Raw genomic sequence first — 13,109 nt, forward strand, 5'->3', positions numbered from 1 at the left:
CCATTTTTTAACTTTTAATTTAATTTTTTTTTAATTTAAATAATTTTAACGTTTTTAACAGCTTGCATATGAATCCCTGGCAGTCATTGGGAATGCATTGACTCTTCTAGAAGTGGGACAAATTGCTGTGTGTAGGTGAGTTTATTTTATAAGTTGATTCTTTTCTTTCAGATTTCAGAGGGGAATGCAAGTACTGATTTATTGCTTATTTATTATTTCCCAAAGCTTTGGAGAAACTGTTCAGCTGCTGCACCCCTTCCATGAACAGTTCAGTGACCAGTCAGGCACACGGATACTGCGCCTTTGCAAATTTCAGCAGAAGAAAACAAAAATAGCTCAGGTACACAAGAATGCCTCCAGGGCACCAGTTTTGCACGTTTTCTCCCAACGAAAGCATCAGCTGCTTGGTGCTTTTGTGATCACTTTGTAATTTTTTTTGGTTGTTTATATTTGAGTGTGTGATAACTCGTCAGGTAACAAAATGACCACAGTAAGGATTTTTTTTTTTCCCCACTTTCTGTTCTGATTTATATCACTTGTAAGCATGATAAGCTATTAATCTTGCTGTTATCTGTGGCCCAGTGACAAACCCCATCAAAGCCTATGGGAGTTAAAGACGTTTTCATGTCATGGATTCCACTGTAGGAATAGGAAGGAACTTTGCTTGTCAGCCTGATTGTTTGTCAGACTGGCTTGTTTCCTGAAAAGAGCATTGTATAGTAATAGTTTCTGGACATCAGCAAAGTATTCTGCTTTTAGCAGGTATTTGCATTCTTGCCGTTCTAAACTTGAATAAGATGTTCTATAAATGGAAAAGGGGAGACCAAAATATCTCAAATATAGTTTTACAAATGGCAAAATTTGGCTGTATTTGACAGTTGATGTCTTTTTACTGAAGCGTATGTCATTTAGATACTTTTTGCTGCAAGTCAAAGCCAAATAAATAGTGTATTTTTAATGACGTAATTAATTACTTGAACAATTTACTCAAGTTTTGATGGCCTTATTAGAATTGGCAATTTTTAAATCCAGATAATTGTGTTATGTGATATGTTTTCTAAAGATTCCCTAGTTCAAAAGTATACATCAAATTTGAACTTTAGTTAATACAAGTAAATGCCAAGAAATGAGTCTGTGTAGATGGCCAAGCTAAGCTATTTTGGCATTTAAAATACAGCAATGTATTATTTAAAAAAGCTACATTATGCTTATTATTTTATGACAAGGTAATTTTATCTTCTCATTTGTTTCCTCTGCAGTTTCTAGAATCATCAGCAAGTATGTTTGCTGCAGCACAGCAGCTGTCTCAAAATATGAATCCAGGTGAGCCTTTTTTTGTGACTGGGCCTTTTGCTGTGTCAGCAGAATGCTCACTACAGTCCTGAAGTAATGCCTTGCCAGAAAAGCTGGCATGACACAGGGATGTCTCTTCAGTTTGTTCAGATTCATCCAAACGTAATCCCTTTTGTGCACCCCAGCATTGCTTTGTGATGTGAGAACAATGGGGAAACGTCTTTCAAAACCAATCTTTGTCCAAAATGAAATGCTAGTGTAGACATGCTTATAGGTACCTGATTTTGAAGTAGTTTTGAACTCCTTCCATTTAACTGCAGCAGCTGCTACTATACGTAGATAAGTGACCTAGTGGCAGCCAGTGTTCAACTCTTAAGCACCTATCAGGCAGAAAGACAATGCTGTGTCTCAGCTTGTTGGGTATTTTCTGTGTCTTTCATCTTTGTTTATGGTACTGGTGGACTGGTTTTTATCCCAGTTCTCAGTAGTTTTTATGCAGAGGGGAAAAAACTCCTTTCTTGACCTACTCATAAGCAGCTTAATGTTATGTCACAGATTTCTATTTGATAAAGATTTAAATTCCATAGGAAAATTGATGGGTTTTCCATTATACCCATGGAACTAGCAACAAAGTAGTCTGTTTGCCTTTAAAATGGCTTACTTTTAACTGGCTGGAATTTAATGTTCTTTATGCTCAGAAACTGCACAGCTGCTTTTGATTGTCTCTGATGGAAGAGGCCTTTTCTTGGAAGGCAAGGAACGAGTGACAGCAGCAGTCCAAGCAGCTCAGAATGCCAACATCTTCGTTATTTTCGTAGTGTTGGACAATCCTAATTCCCGGGTAAGCGTGTGAACAAGGGAGAAGTATTCAAGTGATGCGAGTGAGAAGTGAAACAAATTGTTTTCTTGCCTTTGCAGTGCTTTACAACTGTGTTATCTTTTGCAGAGGTCAATCATATTTAGGCCAATTTCAGCTTTTCTTTTCTCAAGTCATCTAGGATTTCTCCCAGTTGTGATGTTTGTCTTCTTCTATATTAAAAAAGGAAAAAAAAAAAAATCAGCTTCCATATCACAAAGTCTAAATAGAAACTGCCATCTTAATGGTTGTAGATTTTCTTCACCAGAGAAGTAACTGGCAGGCAGGCTGATAGATTCAGACTTTCAGAGATGGTTTGTTCTACTTCAGTTTTGGTTCAGCATGATCACTTCTGACAGCAGTCTCCACTTGGTATGAGAGCTGGAGCCAGAATGAAATTAAACATCAGACAGACAAGAGTTGTGAGAGCTGTGCCTGAATTGAGAAAGCTGGACTCCATATTTAATATGCAGTAGGAAATAAGTGGTTTAGATTTCCTTGGCTGGGAAGCTGAAATGTCTGCAAGCTTTTCAGGGAGGCTCTGTCATGTGAGCAAACTTGAACTTTATTTCGAATTATGTGGTGAAGATTGTAATTTTGTAGTGAACGTTCTCTACTTACACTTTTTTATTTTTCCATAGGGAACTCATTTGCTCTATTTATTGTTGGGGGAAAAAAAAACCAACAACTTATCTTTCTGATAAACAATTATGATGCTCTGATTTAATCCTAGTTATCGTGGCAAGCTAGAATTTTGAGTAGTGAAATGCATTTTTCACAAGAGTTATTAATTTTCTGAACTGCTACACTGAGCATCTAAGAAGCTCCTTTACAAGAAGCACAGTTGGAATTTAACCTGATAAAAACACTCAACTGCTTTATGTTAAACTTTTGATTTTATTTATCGTTTAACACAGCTTTTAATCTTAAAACTTTTTATTAATGTTTAATTTAGGAGATGTGAAATGATACCATTTTTCAAATATTTATAAACAATGCATGTAGTTTAGTAGTCCTGTCAATTCTTTTTTTTTACAGGATTCCATCCTGGACATTAAAGTACCTATATTCAAAGGACCTGGAGAATTGCCCGAAATCAGATCTTACATGGAAGAATTTCCATTCCCATTCTACATGATCCTTAGAGATGTCAACGCTCTTCCAGAAACACTTAGTGATGCCCTCAGGCAGTGGTTTGAACTGGTAACTGCCTCAGACACCTTGTAGACAAAGCAAGTACCTTACTGCTGCTAAACTGCTGAAATACATGGAACAGCATTTCATCAGAGGGTTCCTATGAATCTCTTCATCTCTTCCGACAGGATTGAGGCACAAGAGCTGCCCTCTGGCAGTCAGCCTAAAAACAGAATGGTCCAGGTGTATTCTCCCACGTTTGTCAGAGATTACTCAGTGGTGAGACTGTTCTTCTTTCATTGATTATTCCCTAAATAATGTAAAACTTTCTTCGGTTTCTTTTGTAATAATTTAATACTTAAAAGAAAAACTGTATTTGTAATGTTCACAGGGGTAAAATAATTCCTACCAGTATCTGTTGCAATAAATACCAGTCTTGCTTCTTGGAAGGCATTTCTGTATGAGAAGTACTTGAGCTGTCTCACAAAAAGGGCTCTTCAGCTTCACCCAGGCAGCTCTCTAGGAGGCAGGCAGGAGGAATGGGGAAAGCCAGTGGTTTTAAACAACCAAAAAAAAAAAAAGTACTTGAATACTTGAAAACGTTCTGCAGTTAAAACAAATCCTGTGTAGCTGTAGCTGATTTTTGTCTCGATAATAGCAACAGGGAACTCTGTGGATAAAGCCATATGGTAATCCCTGCGCTACCAGGTGTCACTGTGAAGTCTGCCCGTGTCTGAGGCAGACATTGAGGGCGTTTTCATTAATCAGGTGTCTTTAAGCACGGACGTGGTTTTTTGTTGCAGAAGCTATGCATCTTATATAGTCTGTACTAATAAAAAGGTACCACTTTGTAGTCATGAGGTCTGTCCTGTCCTTTCTGTTGAACAAAGCTTGAATAAATTAAAGAAATTTGCCACATGGAAATAGCATTCTCTTGCAGTGCGCAAATCTTAAGTTTTCGTGTGAAGAGGTACTCTCTTTTATGCGACTCCAACACCCGTGCTCCTTCCGTGAGGATACGCCGCCTTTACCTCAGTGGCGGCTCCGGGGAGGGAGACGTGGCAGCGTAGCAAATGGCGGCCGCTGTGCCCCGCCCGCCGGGCCGGGAGAGGTGGAGCCATGCGCCATGGCCGCCAGCCGCCTGCCGCCCAGCGCCCTCACCCTGCGGCAGGTACGAGCGTGTGGCTCGGGCCTCTCCTCGCCCGCCTGCAGCCGGCACGGGGGGGCCGAGCCTCGCCGCGAGCAGGGTGGGGGGTTTGGCTGCCGAGGCCGCGCTGTGCTCGCGGGCAGCCCTCGGCGCCGGAGGCGCGGAGTGGGAGCGCTACGCTTTCGCAGCGGCCGCTGCGGGCCTGAAGGGGTGTTGTAGTCCAGCGTTTAAATGTACGTGCGTGTCCCCGCCGCGGGGAGGTGGCTCGGCCGCTTAATGTGCAGTTTGTTTTCTTACCCCGAGTATAGGGCTAAGGGCAGTCTGTTTTTCTGTGTGTAGAAGTTGGTTTTGCAGTGGGAAACCGATGGGGAAGGCAGAGCCCTTGTGCTGGAAGCAGATGGCAGCAGAGAGGTGTGGGAAAAGGAGCTGGGATTGTTGGTCAGTGCTAGGCTGAACACGAGCCAGCAGTGTGTCCAGGTTGCCGAGAAGACCAGCAGCATTCTGTCTTGTATCAGAAATGGTGCAGCCAGCAGGAGCAGGGAAGAGATCATCCCTCTGTACTCAGCACTGGTGAGGCTCCGCACCTTGAGTACTGTGTTCAGTGTTGGGCCCCTCAGTGCGAGATGGACATCATTCTCTGGACACACTCCACAGTCTTGAAAGTGAAGCTGTGAGAGCTCTGGAACACAAGACTTAGGGGAGCAGCTGAGGGAATTGGGATTGTTTGGTCTGGAGAAAAGGAGGCTCGGGGCGACCTTATTGCTCTCTATGATGACCTGAAAGGAAGTTGTGGTGAGGTGGGAATTGGCTTCTTCTCTCAGATAACAGCAGGAGAATGAGAGGTGACAGCCTTAAGTTGTGCCAGGGGAGATTTAGGTTGGATATTAGGAAAAATTTCTTCTTGGAAAGAGTGGTGAGGCAGTGGCACAGGCTGCCCAGGGAAGTGGTGGAGTCACCGTCCCTAGAGGTGTTCAAGAACCGTGTGGATGTGGCACTGAGGGACGTGGTTAGTGGGGGGGGTGGGCTGATGGTTGGGCTAGGTGATCTTAGAGGTCTTTTCCAACTGTAGTGATCCCCTGCTTCCATGAACACTGGAGGTTGCTGCTGGCAGCAGGAACGCCTTGGGCAGCAGGCACTGAGGTGGTGGTGGTCTCTCTGCCTGGGATGGCTGCAAATACCATAATGAGTTTAGCTTGTTTGTCCGTTTGTATGAAATTTAAGTTTCTTTGGTGCGAACCAAAGTAAAGTTAGATCCTTTAAAAGGGAGACGGGGAGCTTTGCACTGATCTCAGAGCAGTGCAGGGCTGTTGGCACAGGGCTGCAGGCTGACCTCTATTCTGCAGTTCCTGAGGCGGCAGCAGGTGCTGCAGCTGTACAGGAGGATCCTGCGGGCCATAAGGGACGTCCCTGCTGAGGCAGACCGCCGCCATCTGCAGAAGTGGGCGCGGGAGGAGTTCCAGAGGAATAAAGGCGCTACAGAAGAGGTGAGGAGTGGGAGCTGGCAGTCGCCTGTCATGAGCTGTGCTCTATGCTGTGCTGTGGTTTAGTTTGCAAGCATCACAGCCAGGCTTGCAGGAACCTGTAAGCATCCTTTTGTTCCTTGGTGTTGGTGTTTCTTTTTCTCTGACTTCAACTGCAAGCCAAGCAAAGCACAACTGGACAGCTGGGTACATGAAATTATGGGAACCTTCACATTTCTTGTGCACTTGTTGTCCTCTGCTTTCTGCTTAGTTTCTTTTTCTAACCAACACTTAAGAAATTGGTGGCTGAATTTGCAAAGCCTAACAGTACTAAGGTAAATGTGATGTTGATGGAAATACTGCTCGTTTTAATTAATTATTCATTGTTGTTTTTTTACTCATGTCAGTGACTGTAGTATTAGTTGACATGCCGTAAAGTGCTGCATATACTTAAAGTGTTTGCAGTCTTGTAAAACCAGTGTATGTACCTTCAGTTCAGGAGATCCAATTTTTGTTTTCCAGGATGCAATCCGGATGATGATTACTCAAGGCCACATGCAGCTGCGGGAACTTCAGAGAGCACTGAAGTTGGCCAAGTCCTGAATGCTGTTGTGCTGACAGCTGGACTTTCATCTGCTGCAAATAAGCACAGTATTATTTTTGTCCAGGATGTAGTTATAATAGCAGCGTTTGGTGATGTCCTGATAATACTTGAAGGTAGATCTACCATAGTGGGTTTGGATTGTTTTTTTTTCTTTCCCCTTCTTCTTGGCTTGGTTACTCTCCAATCTGGAAACCACTCAGACACAAAAGGCCTAAAAGAACTGAATGGATGATGTAGCATATCCTTTAGGAAAAGAAGAAAGCCCCCAAAATTACAACAGCAGTGTTTTGCAAGAGAGATGGAAGATAAATAGAAGCCAGCTTATTTTGTCTGTCTCCTGCTGTGGTACCTCTGTGTGGTAACATCTGTGGTGGTAGCAGCCTTTTCTCTACAGTGCTGGGGGTTTCTTTTTCATAAGTTAAGAGAGCAGAAGTATATGGGATAAATAAATGTGTTTAAAACAAAGATGGTAAAATAATGTTTCATCATATATCTTTTTTTTCTAATTCTTCCTTTCTCTGAAAGTTACTGTGGAATCCTTTCCTATGGAGTTTATTTAAGCTGTATTTGACAAAAGTTGTGGCTCTGACAACCGGTGAGACTGTTGGGGATTGTATAGTCAGAAGCCTTTCAGCTTCTAAATCAGTCAGTGAAAGATATGTATTTCTAAATATTTTGCTAAAAATTTGTATTTTGTTAACACTTTCTGGTAGAATGGCAGGGCTGCCACCCACCGGATTACGCTGCCAGAGCTTCATCCAACTTGGCTTTCAACTCTTCCAGGGCTGGGGCATCCACAGCTCCTCTGGGCAGCCTGAATTGTCCATCACCCTCTGAAGGTTCCTCCGGAGATTGGGCAGCCACATTCTCAGTGCAAGCATTATAGTTTTGGTTCTCTACAGTTGATATTTAGTGGGAGGAAAAAAAAACAAGCGAAAATGAGCATTTTCCTTGTGGTATCCTTTACTCCATGAACTGCACTCCTGCAGTCCTCGTCATTAACACGATAGCTTTACTGAGACAAGAGGACATGGGGAGCCCATTTTACTGCTGCTCTTCTAGACAGCTCTTTTGTGCTGTTCTGCTCTCTGAAGTAAGTCACAAAGCCACTGTTCACAGGTATAAACAGAAGTTTCATTCAGAAAAACAAGTCCTTTTTTCTAGTTCAGTCTCTAAAAAGAGGTTTTTTTTCAAATAGTACAATATGAAAGTCTGTGCTGGAAGAGCCAATAGTGACCAGCAGCCTTTGACAGCACGTTCTTTTAATGTTTTGCTTTCACAAATAAACCATGTGGAAAACAGAAAAGAGTAAATGACATAATCTGTATTGCTTGTTCTGTTACATCCCACAATCTCACAGGTCAGCCTTAGAAGTATGATTTCAAATTATTAAAGCATTAGAGTTCAAGATTCCAAAATCATGCTTTGACTGTGCTAGCACAAGGTTGCGGTTCCGTCATAAGGACAATCCCTAGTGTCGTGTTCTTGTCCCAGCTGTTGGTAAAGTGGCTGATGGTGTTGTCTGGGTCCCTAAAGTTGCTTGAAGAAAACTGGATGTCTCAGAATTTCAGGGCCGCAGTGCTGGTTGAGCTTAGAGCCCCGTGAAGTGGTGACATCTGTGATAATGCAACTCCAACACATCTAAGGATCCTTCTGGTTCCTTCTTTACAGGTTACTGTTGTCTGTGCTGGCAGATCTGGCTCCCAGGTTTTATAAGCACAAAGGCTTAGAATTGGAAATCCAGTTCTCTGTTTCCTCCTCTGATCAAAGTGAGGGGACTTTGCTTTCTCTGGATAGAAAACGCTGCCACACAAGAATTCTGAGCAACATTTATTTTAATTACTTGGCAAAACAGTCACTTTATCAAGGTGATATAAAACTTAAATAGCATGCTTCTGTGTTTCTACAGTAGCTTAAACAAAATTGTAAACATATGAAAGTGTCTATATGACTATGGAAGTCAGAGCAATCAAACTAGTGTTTCCATAATACACGTACACTTTTCTTGATAGTGCATTAAGAGGAATTTTTTTTTAAATATTGTTTATAATACAATTTTTCTTTGCTTTATACATCTGCTAAGACAACAAAAAGCTTAATTACTGATTTGTTAATGGTATCATCAATACTGAATTTTGTATTGTTTTTAGGGCTCCACGGTATAGAAAAAAAAACTTATTTTCTCCTTGGCATAATGGTACCATCTTGTTTCAGAATTGCTTTTGTACAATTGTTCCACTGTGACATACTCAGTAAACTCATATCAAGAGAATCTGATGGAACCTTCCCAGAGGCATGAGGAAGAAACCCCACAGGGATGCAGGTATGAGTTTATGGTGTCTCTAGTTTATGCAACACATAGCACACCAGGATTCAGATACAGACGATGAATTTAGTCAACCCAATTGAAAATGACACTCTGTGAATTACAAGTTGGACGCCATCAGCTTGGCCAAAAGCAGTCATTACAAATTTGTTCATTTCTTTTTGTTGTTGTTGCAAAACATCCATAAACCTTTAAAAACATTGTTGAGTTCTATTTTGTGAAACCATGAAATCAGTCCAATGATCTGCAGATCCACCAGGGCCCAGCTTTAAAGGTACCAGGGGAAAAACACAGCAGGATCATTCAGAGGAAGAAGGGCAGAAAGTCTTGACAAAGCCTACGGGAGAAAATCCTGACCCTTCAAAAAAGAAACGTGTGCATACAGGGAGCCAAGCTTTCCCCTCTCTTGATAAAGGACTTCTTTCAGACTTCTTCAGTATTAGTATAGAACTCAGACATTTGCTGCTTTAAGGAAAAAGAGATTTCTGTAACAATTATGCATAACAAGTACAGCATAGTTACAATGAAGTGTCTGTCATCTATGCCCTAAACAAAACTCCAACATGTAACCAACCACAGGCAGCTCTGCTGGTATGATACCAGTAGAACAGCCTAATTTAGCATTTGTTTTAATAATGTAAACCAAAGAAAAGCAATGTGGCAACAGAAGCCTACTAAACAGGACAACTCACCTCGATGTCTCACACAATGGGAGCTTGGCCTCTCCCAGCAGGAAACCTGCATCATTCCCCTGCGTTACGTTTGTAATGTGAGTTGGTTCTGTAGTATCTCTCCAAAGGCCCTAGGAAGTATCTGAAATAGTATCAACAGCCCTTCATCACTGAAGAATCACTTCTGACCAAGTCGAAAGATCTCAACCTCCTGGATTTATTTTAGTATCAGTACCACATTTACGTGTGGCATGTAGTGGAACCCAGTCACAAAGGACCTATGTGGAAATAAGAAAATTCCCTTTTCTGAAAGCAATTTTGGTTTTTAATGCAATTTGTTTCCAAGCAGCACCTGAAAATTGAGAGTGCGATAATTAACGGACTGTGGGAAATAACAAAGAAAGGATCTCATTTGCAGCATCTCAGTGTCATCGGTACGATCTGAGTATGAAGTCTCCTTGGTTCTGGAGTTTCCAAAGTTACTTCTATTCCCCCCCAAAAAAGAGCGTTTTGCTTGGATGTATCAGGCACTACAAATATGTATCAGTACATATTGATACTCCAGATTCCTGTGCAGGTTCCAAAACGAGTCCTGCTGCTTGACTTGGCCTGCTTGGTGAATGCTAGCTTTCTTTCTGCATCTTAGTCCTTAATTTACTGAGCTCCTCTTCCAAGCTTTTGATATGTTCCTTAAGCGCAGCTTTGTCCTGCTGTGCTTTCTGATTAGCTTGGCACCTGGCTTCTTCAATCTTCCGTTCATACCACTTCTCCATCTGAGTGGAAACAGCCTCAAAGAAGTACTGCGTGATCTCCAGTGCCTGTGAGGTGTCCCTGAGCGCAGGGCCCGGTGACTGGCCTACAGGCAGAGCGGAGTGCTGCTGCTCCTGGCTCTGGGGAACCCCTGCATTGTGCAGAGCTTTGTGCCTCGACTGCCCGCTTTTGCTGGATTTCTTTGTCTGAGTTCCTTTGTTGAGGAAGTAGCAGCTCTGTGGTTCCGTCTTTGCGGGTTCATTCAAGGGCTGCAAAGCAGCTTGAACCCGAACATGTCTTGATTTGGACCCCAAAAGTTCAGAGGAGGGCAGCTCCTGCTGGAACCTATGGAATGTGCTGGCACTAACGGCTTTGTCCTTTGGCCTGACATCTTGAGCAGGGACTGAAGATTGTACTGGTCCAGCAACAATTAACTGTTGCTCTGCACCTATAGAACAAAAATATGTATTTAGAAAAGCTCTGAGCATGCACTTTAGTGTTCAAAAGTCCTTGTACTCTAAGGTGTCTAGTCTGTGGTGCAATTTCCCATGCATCATACTATGTGTACGCTGTAAAGGCTTGTATTAGTTCATCACATTGTTCTACTGGCTGACCATGAAGATAAAAGAGACTCCCAGAGAGAGACACTGCACAGATTACCGCAGATGAAAGGTCTTCACAAAAGGACACATAGCAAAGATCAGGCTAGGTTCCTATAGTTGTATGTGTCTGCTGATGTTTATCGATCCCATCCTTCTACAAGACTTGAAACCCTACAAATTTTGCAAAGACAACAACTTTTAATGCTGCTTATACTAGTTCTACTGCACGATCTCTACAGTCCTCTGCCTTTCTTGTCTAGTAGGGTATCAACATCCATGTCTGTGCTCTTTAAGTAATATTTTGGAGGGTTTATACGACGTGTCTTAAAGAAACTCTCCTTGGATTTGGAGACATGAGCTGGAGCTGTGCTCTTCCTGTTTCTTTTTTCCTCAGAAGCTTCCCTGACCAGAGAAGTTGTTTGAACCAAAGTCTTCCAGATCCTCAGGTGGACATGATCCCTGAATAGATGTAATGTTCTCAACTATGGTGTTTGTTTTCCAATTCCATAATGAACTAATAATTAAAAAGTGGAAAAAGCAAGAGATTTATTCTGTAGCCCTATAATTTATATATTAACAAGGGAAGTGTGTATTTCAGTTTCACACCCTTGGACCCTACCAGTACTGGATCCATACATCTGAAAAGCACTAAATGCAATACACTTCCTTCCGTAGGCTGGATAACCTGTGCATAATTCAGACTGGGAAGCTGGAGAAATTTCAGTAGATAAAGTTATTCAGAGCATAAAAGGTCTTGGTTTCAAATACACAGTGGCAGCACTAAGAAGAGTCAGTGTAATTCCACCCAACCATAATATTAATTAAAATATTCCCAGTGGCTGTGCCTTCAAGTGTTTTCTATTCCCTAAACACTGTGCATATAGATGGGAGAAAGCACAGAGACAGAATTAATATCTATGGCATTAATCATAGAATCGTAGAACAACCTGGTTTGAAAAAGACCACAATGACCATCTAGTTTAAACCTCTCTGCTCTGTGCAGGGTCGCCAACCACCAGACCAGGCTGCCCAGAGCCACATCCAGCCTGGCCTTGAATGCCTCCAGGGATGGGGCATCCACAGCCTCCTTGGGCAACCTGTTCCAGTGAGTCACCACCCTCTGTGTGAAGAACTTCCTCCTAATATCTAACCTAAACCTCCCCTGTCTCAGTTTAAAACCATTCCCCCTTGTCCTATCACTATCCACCCTCGCAAACAGCTGTCCCCCCTCCTGTTTATACGCTCCCTTCAAGTACTGGAAGGTCACGATGAGGTCTCCCCAGAGCCTTCTCTTCTCCAAGCTAAACAAACCCAGTTCCTTCAACCTTTCCTCACAGGAGAGGTGCTCCAGCCCTCTGATCATCTTAGTGGCCCTTCTCTGGAGCTATTCCAAGAGCTCCACATCCTTCCTGTGCTGGGGGCCCCAGGCCTGGATGCAGTACTCCAGATGGGGCCTCACAAGAGCAGAGTAGAGGGGGGCAATCACCTCCCTCTCCCTGCTGGCCACCCCTTTTTTAATGCAGCCCAGGATATAGTTAGATAATAAAAGGATCCCTCAGTTAATAGTTCACCTGTGAATAACTATGATACCTAAATACCTGACAAGGTTGTACCTGAGGTGCCATCTTGTTGAATGCAGAATTGCTGTGCAAAGCTCTGCTCTGGCACTGGGACTCTGCTTCTTCCCCCATCTTCCAAGAGACTGTTTGGGAGAGCCATGTAAGTGTGCTGGTGGGAGCCCTCAGCTGGCAGCAGGGGCTGGGAGGCTCTGCAGTCCTTGGCACTGTGGGGGTTGTTCTCAGTGTCCAGTGTCTCAGTCAGAGACTCGCATGTGGACAGAGTTGATTTTGGTCTTGATGACCTGGAATCTCCAGAAAGCTTGAGTTCCAGATTCTGGATCTTCAGCATGCACCAAGTCTTCAGCTCATCAACCAAGGAAATCTGTAAGGAAGAGAAGATTCATTGGGTGATCCTGTGATTCTTGGACTGCTAAGAACGTGCAGCAAGGACAAAGAGAACCTAGCCTGGTATCAGGCCTTAGACTCTCTGGGCAGCTTTGCATGCTGCCACAGGGAGTACTTAGAGGGCTGCAAATCAGAAAAGATGAGTAACTACACATTTGCTAATGAAAGGCACCTCTTTAGTCCAAGATACTGCCTTTCAGAGTTGCATTTAAAGCAGACCATTCATATGTAAGTCAGTCCTCTGATCAAGACTGATCTGTTTAATCATAGAGGTGCCTTCTAAGTGCAAGCACCATCACGTG

The 13,109-nt window shown here is 42.9% G+C and overlaps 3 protein-coding genes across 10 annotated transcripts in view; 2 read left to right on the top strand and 1 right to left on the bottom strand.

Annotated features, from left to right (window-relative positions):
* Positions 1–4,140, top strand: part of MDN1 (midasin AAA ATPase 1) — a 93,740-nt gene extending 89,600 nt beyond the window's left edge. For both annotated transcript variants that reach the window (XM_010707625.4, XM_085217646.1), the window contains exons 98-102: positions 62–135; positions 226–340; positions 1,260–1,323; positions 1,992–2,134; positions 3,188–4,140. In XM_010707625.4, coding sequence (XP_010705927.3) covers positions 62–135; positions 226–340; positions 1,260–1,323; positions 1,992–2,134; positions 3,188–3,376 — 585 coding nt within the window. In that variant the 3' untranslated portion in view covers positions 3,377–4,140. The remainder of the gene's footprint in view (positions 1–61; positions 136–225; positions 341–1,259; positions 1,324–1,991; positions 2,135–3,187) is intronic.
* A 158-nt stretch (positions 4,141–4,298) lies between these two features.
* On the top strand, positions 4,299–6,959 carry LYRM2 (LYR motif containing 2). The gene is made up of 3 exons (XM_085217645.1): positions 4,299–4,454; positions 5,774–5,914; positions 6,413–6,959. Exons 1-3 carry the CDS (start codon positions 4,410–4,412, stop codon positions 6,491–6,493), a joined length of 267 nt encoding a protein of 88 aa, XP_085073771.1. The 5' UTR covers positions 4,299–4,409; the 3' UTR covers positions 6,494–6,959.
* A 1,352-nt stretch (positions 6,960–8,311) lies between these two features.
* Positions 8,312–13,109, bottom strand: part of ANKRD6 (ankyrin repeat domain 6) — a 109,920-nt gene continuing 105,122 nt past the window's right edge. For all 7 annotated transcript variants that reach the window (XM_085217642.1, XM_085217643.1, XM_010707627.4 and 4 more), the window contains 2 exons: positions 12,457–12,784; positions 8,312–10,689 (listed from right to left, as the gene is read on the bottom strand). In XM_085217642.1, the coding sequence (XP_085073768.1) occupies positions 10,115–10,689; positions 12,457–12,784 (903 nt within the window). In that variant the 3' untranslated portion in view covers positions 8,312–10,114. The remainder of the gene's footprint in view (positions 10,690–12,456; positions 12,785–13,109) is intronic.

Source organism: Meleagris gallopavo, chromosome 2 (genome assembly GCF_905368555.1).
Source record: "Meleagris gallopavo chromosome 2, MGAL_WU_HG_1.1, whole genome shotgun sequence".
Taxonomy (NCBI): domain Eukaryota; kingdom Metazoa; phylum Chordata; class Aves; order Galliformes; family Phasianidae; genus Meleagris; species Meleagris gallopavo.

What these genes read in the sequence shown, in the direction of transcription:
- LYRM2 (XM_085217645.1), top strand. Translation starts at nt 4,410, where the DNA reads ATGGCCGCCAGCCGCCTGCCGCCCAGCGCCCTCACCCTGCGGCAG. An exon ending in GCGCCCTCACCCTGCGGCAG is followed by an intron (nt 4,455 to 5,773) that starts GTACGAGCGTGT and finishes TCTATTCTGCAG; the next exon opens with TTCCTGAGGCGGCAGCAGGT. An exon ending in ATAAAGGCGCTACAGAAGAG is followed by an intron (nt 5,915 to 6,412) that starts GTGAGGAGTGGG and finishes TTTGTTTTCCAG; the next exon opens with GATGCAATCCGGATGATGAT.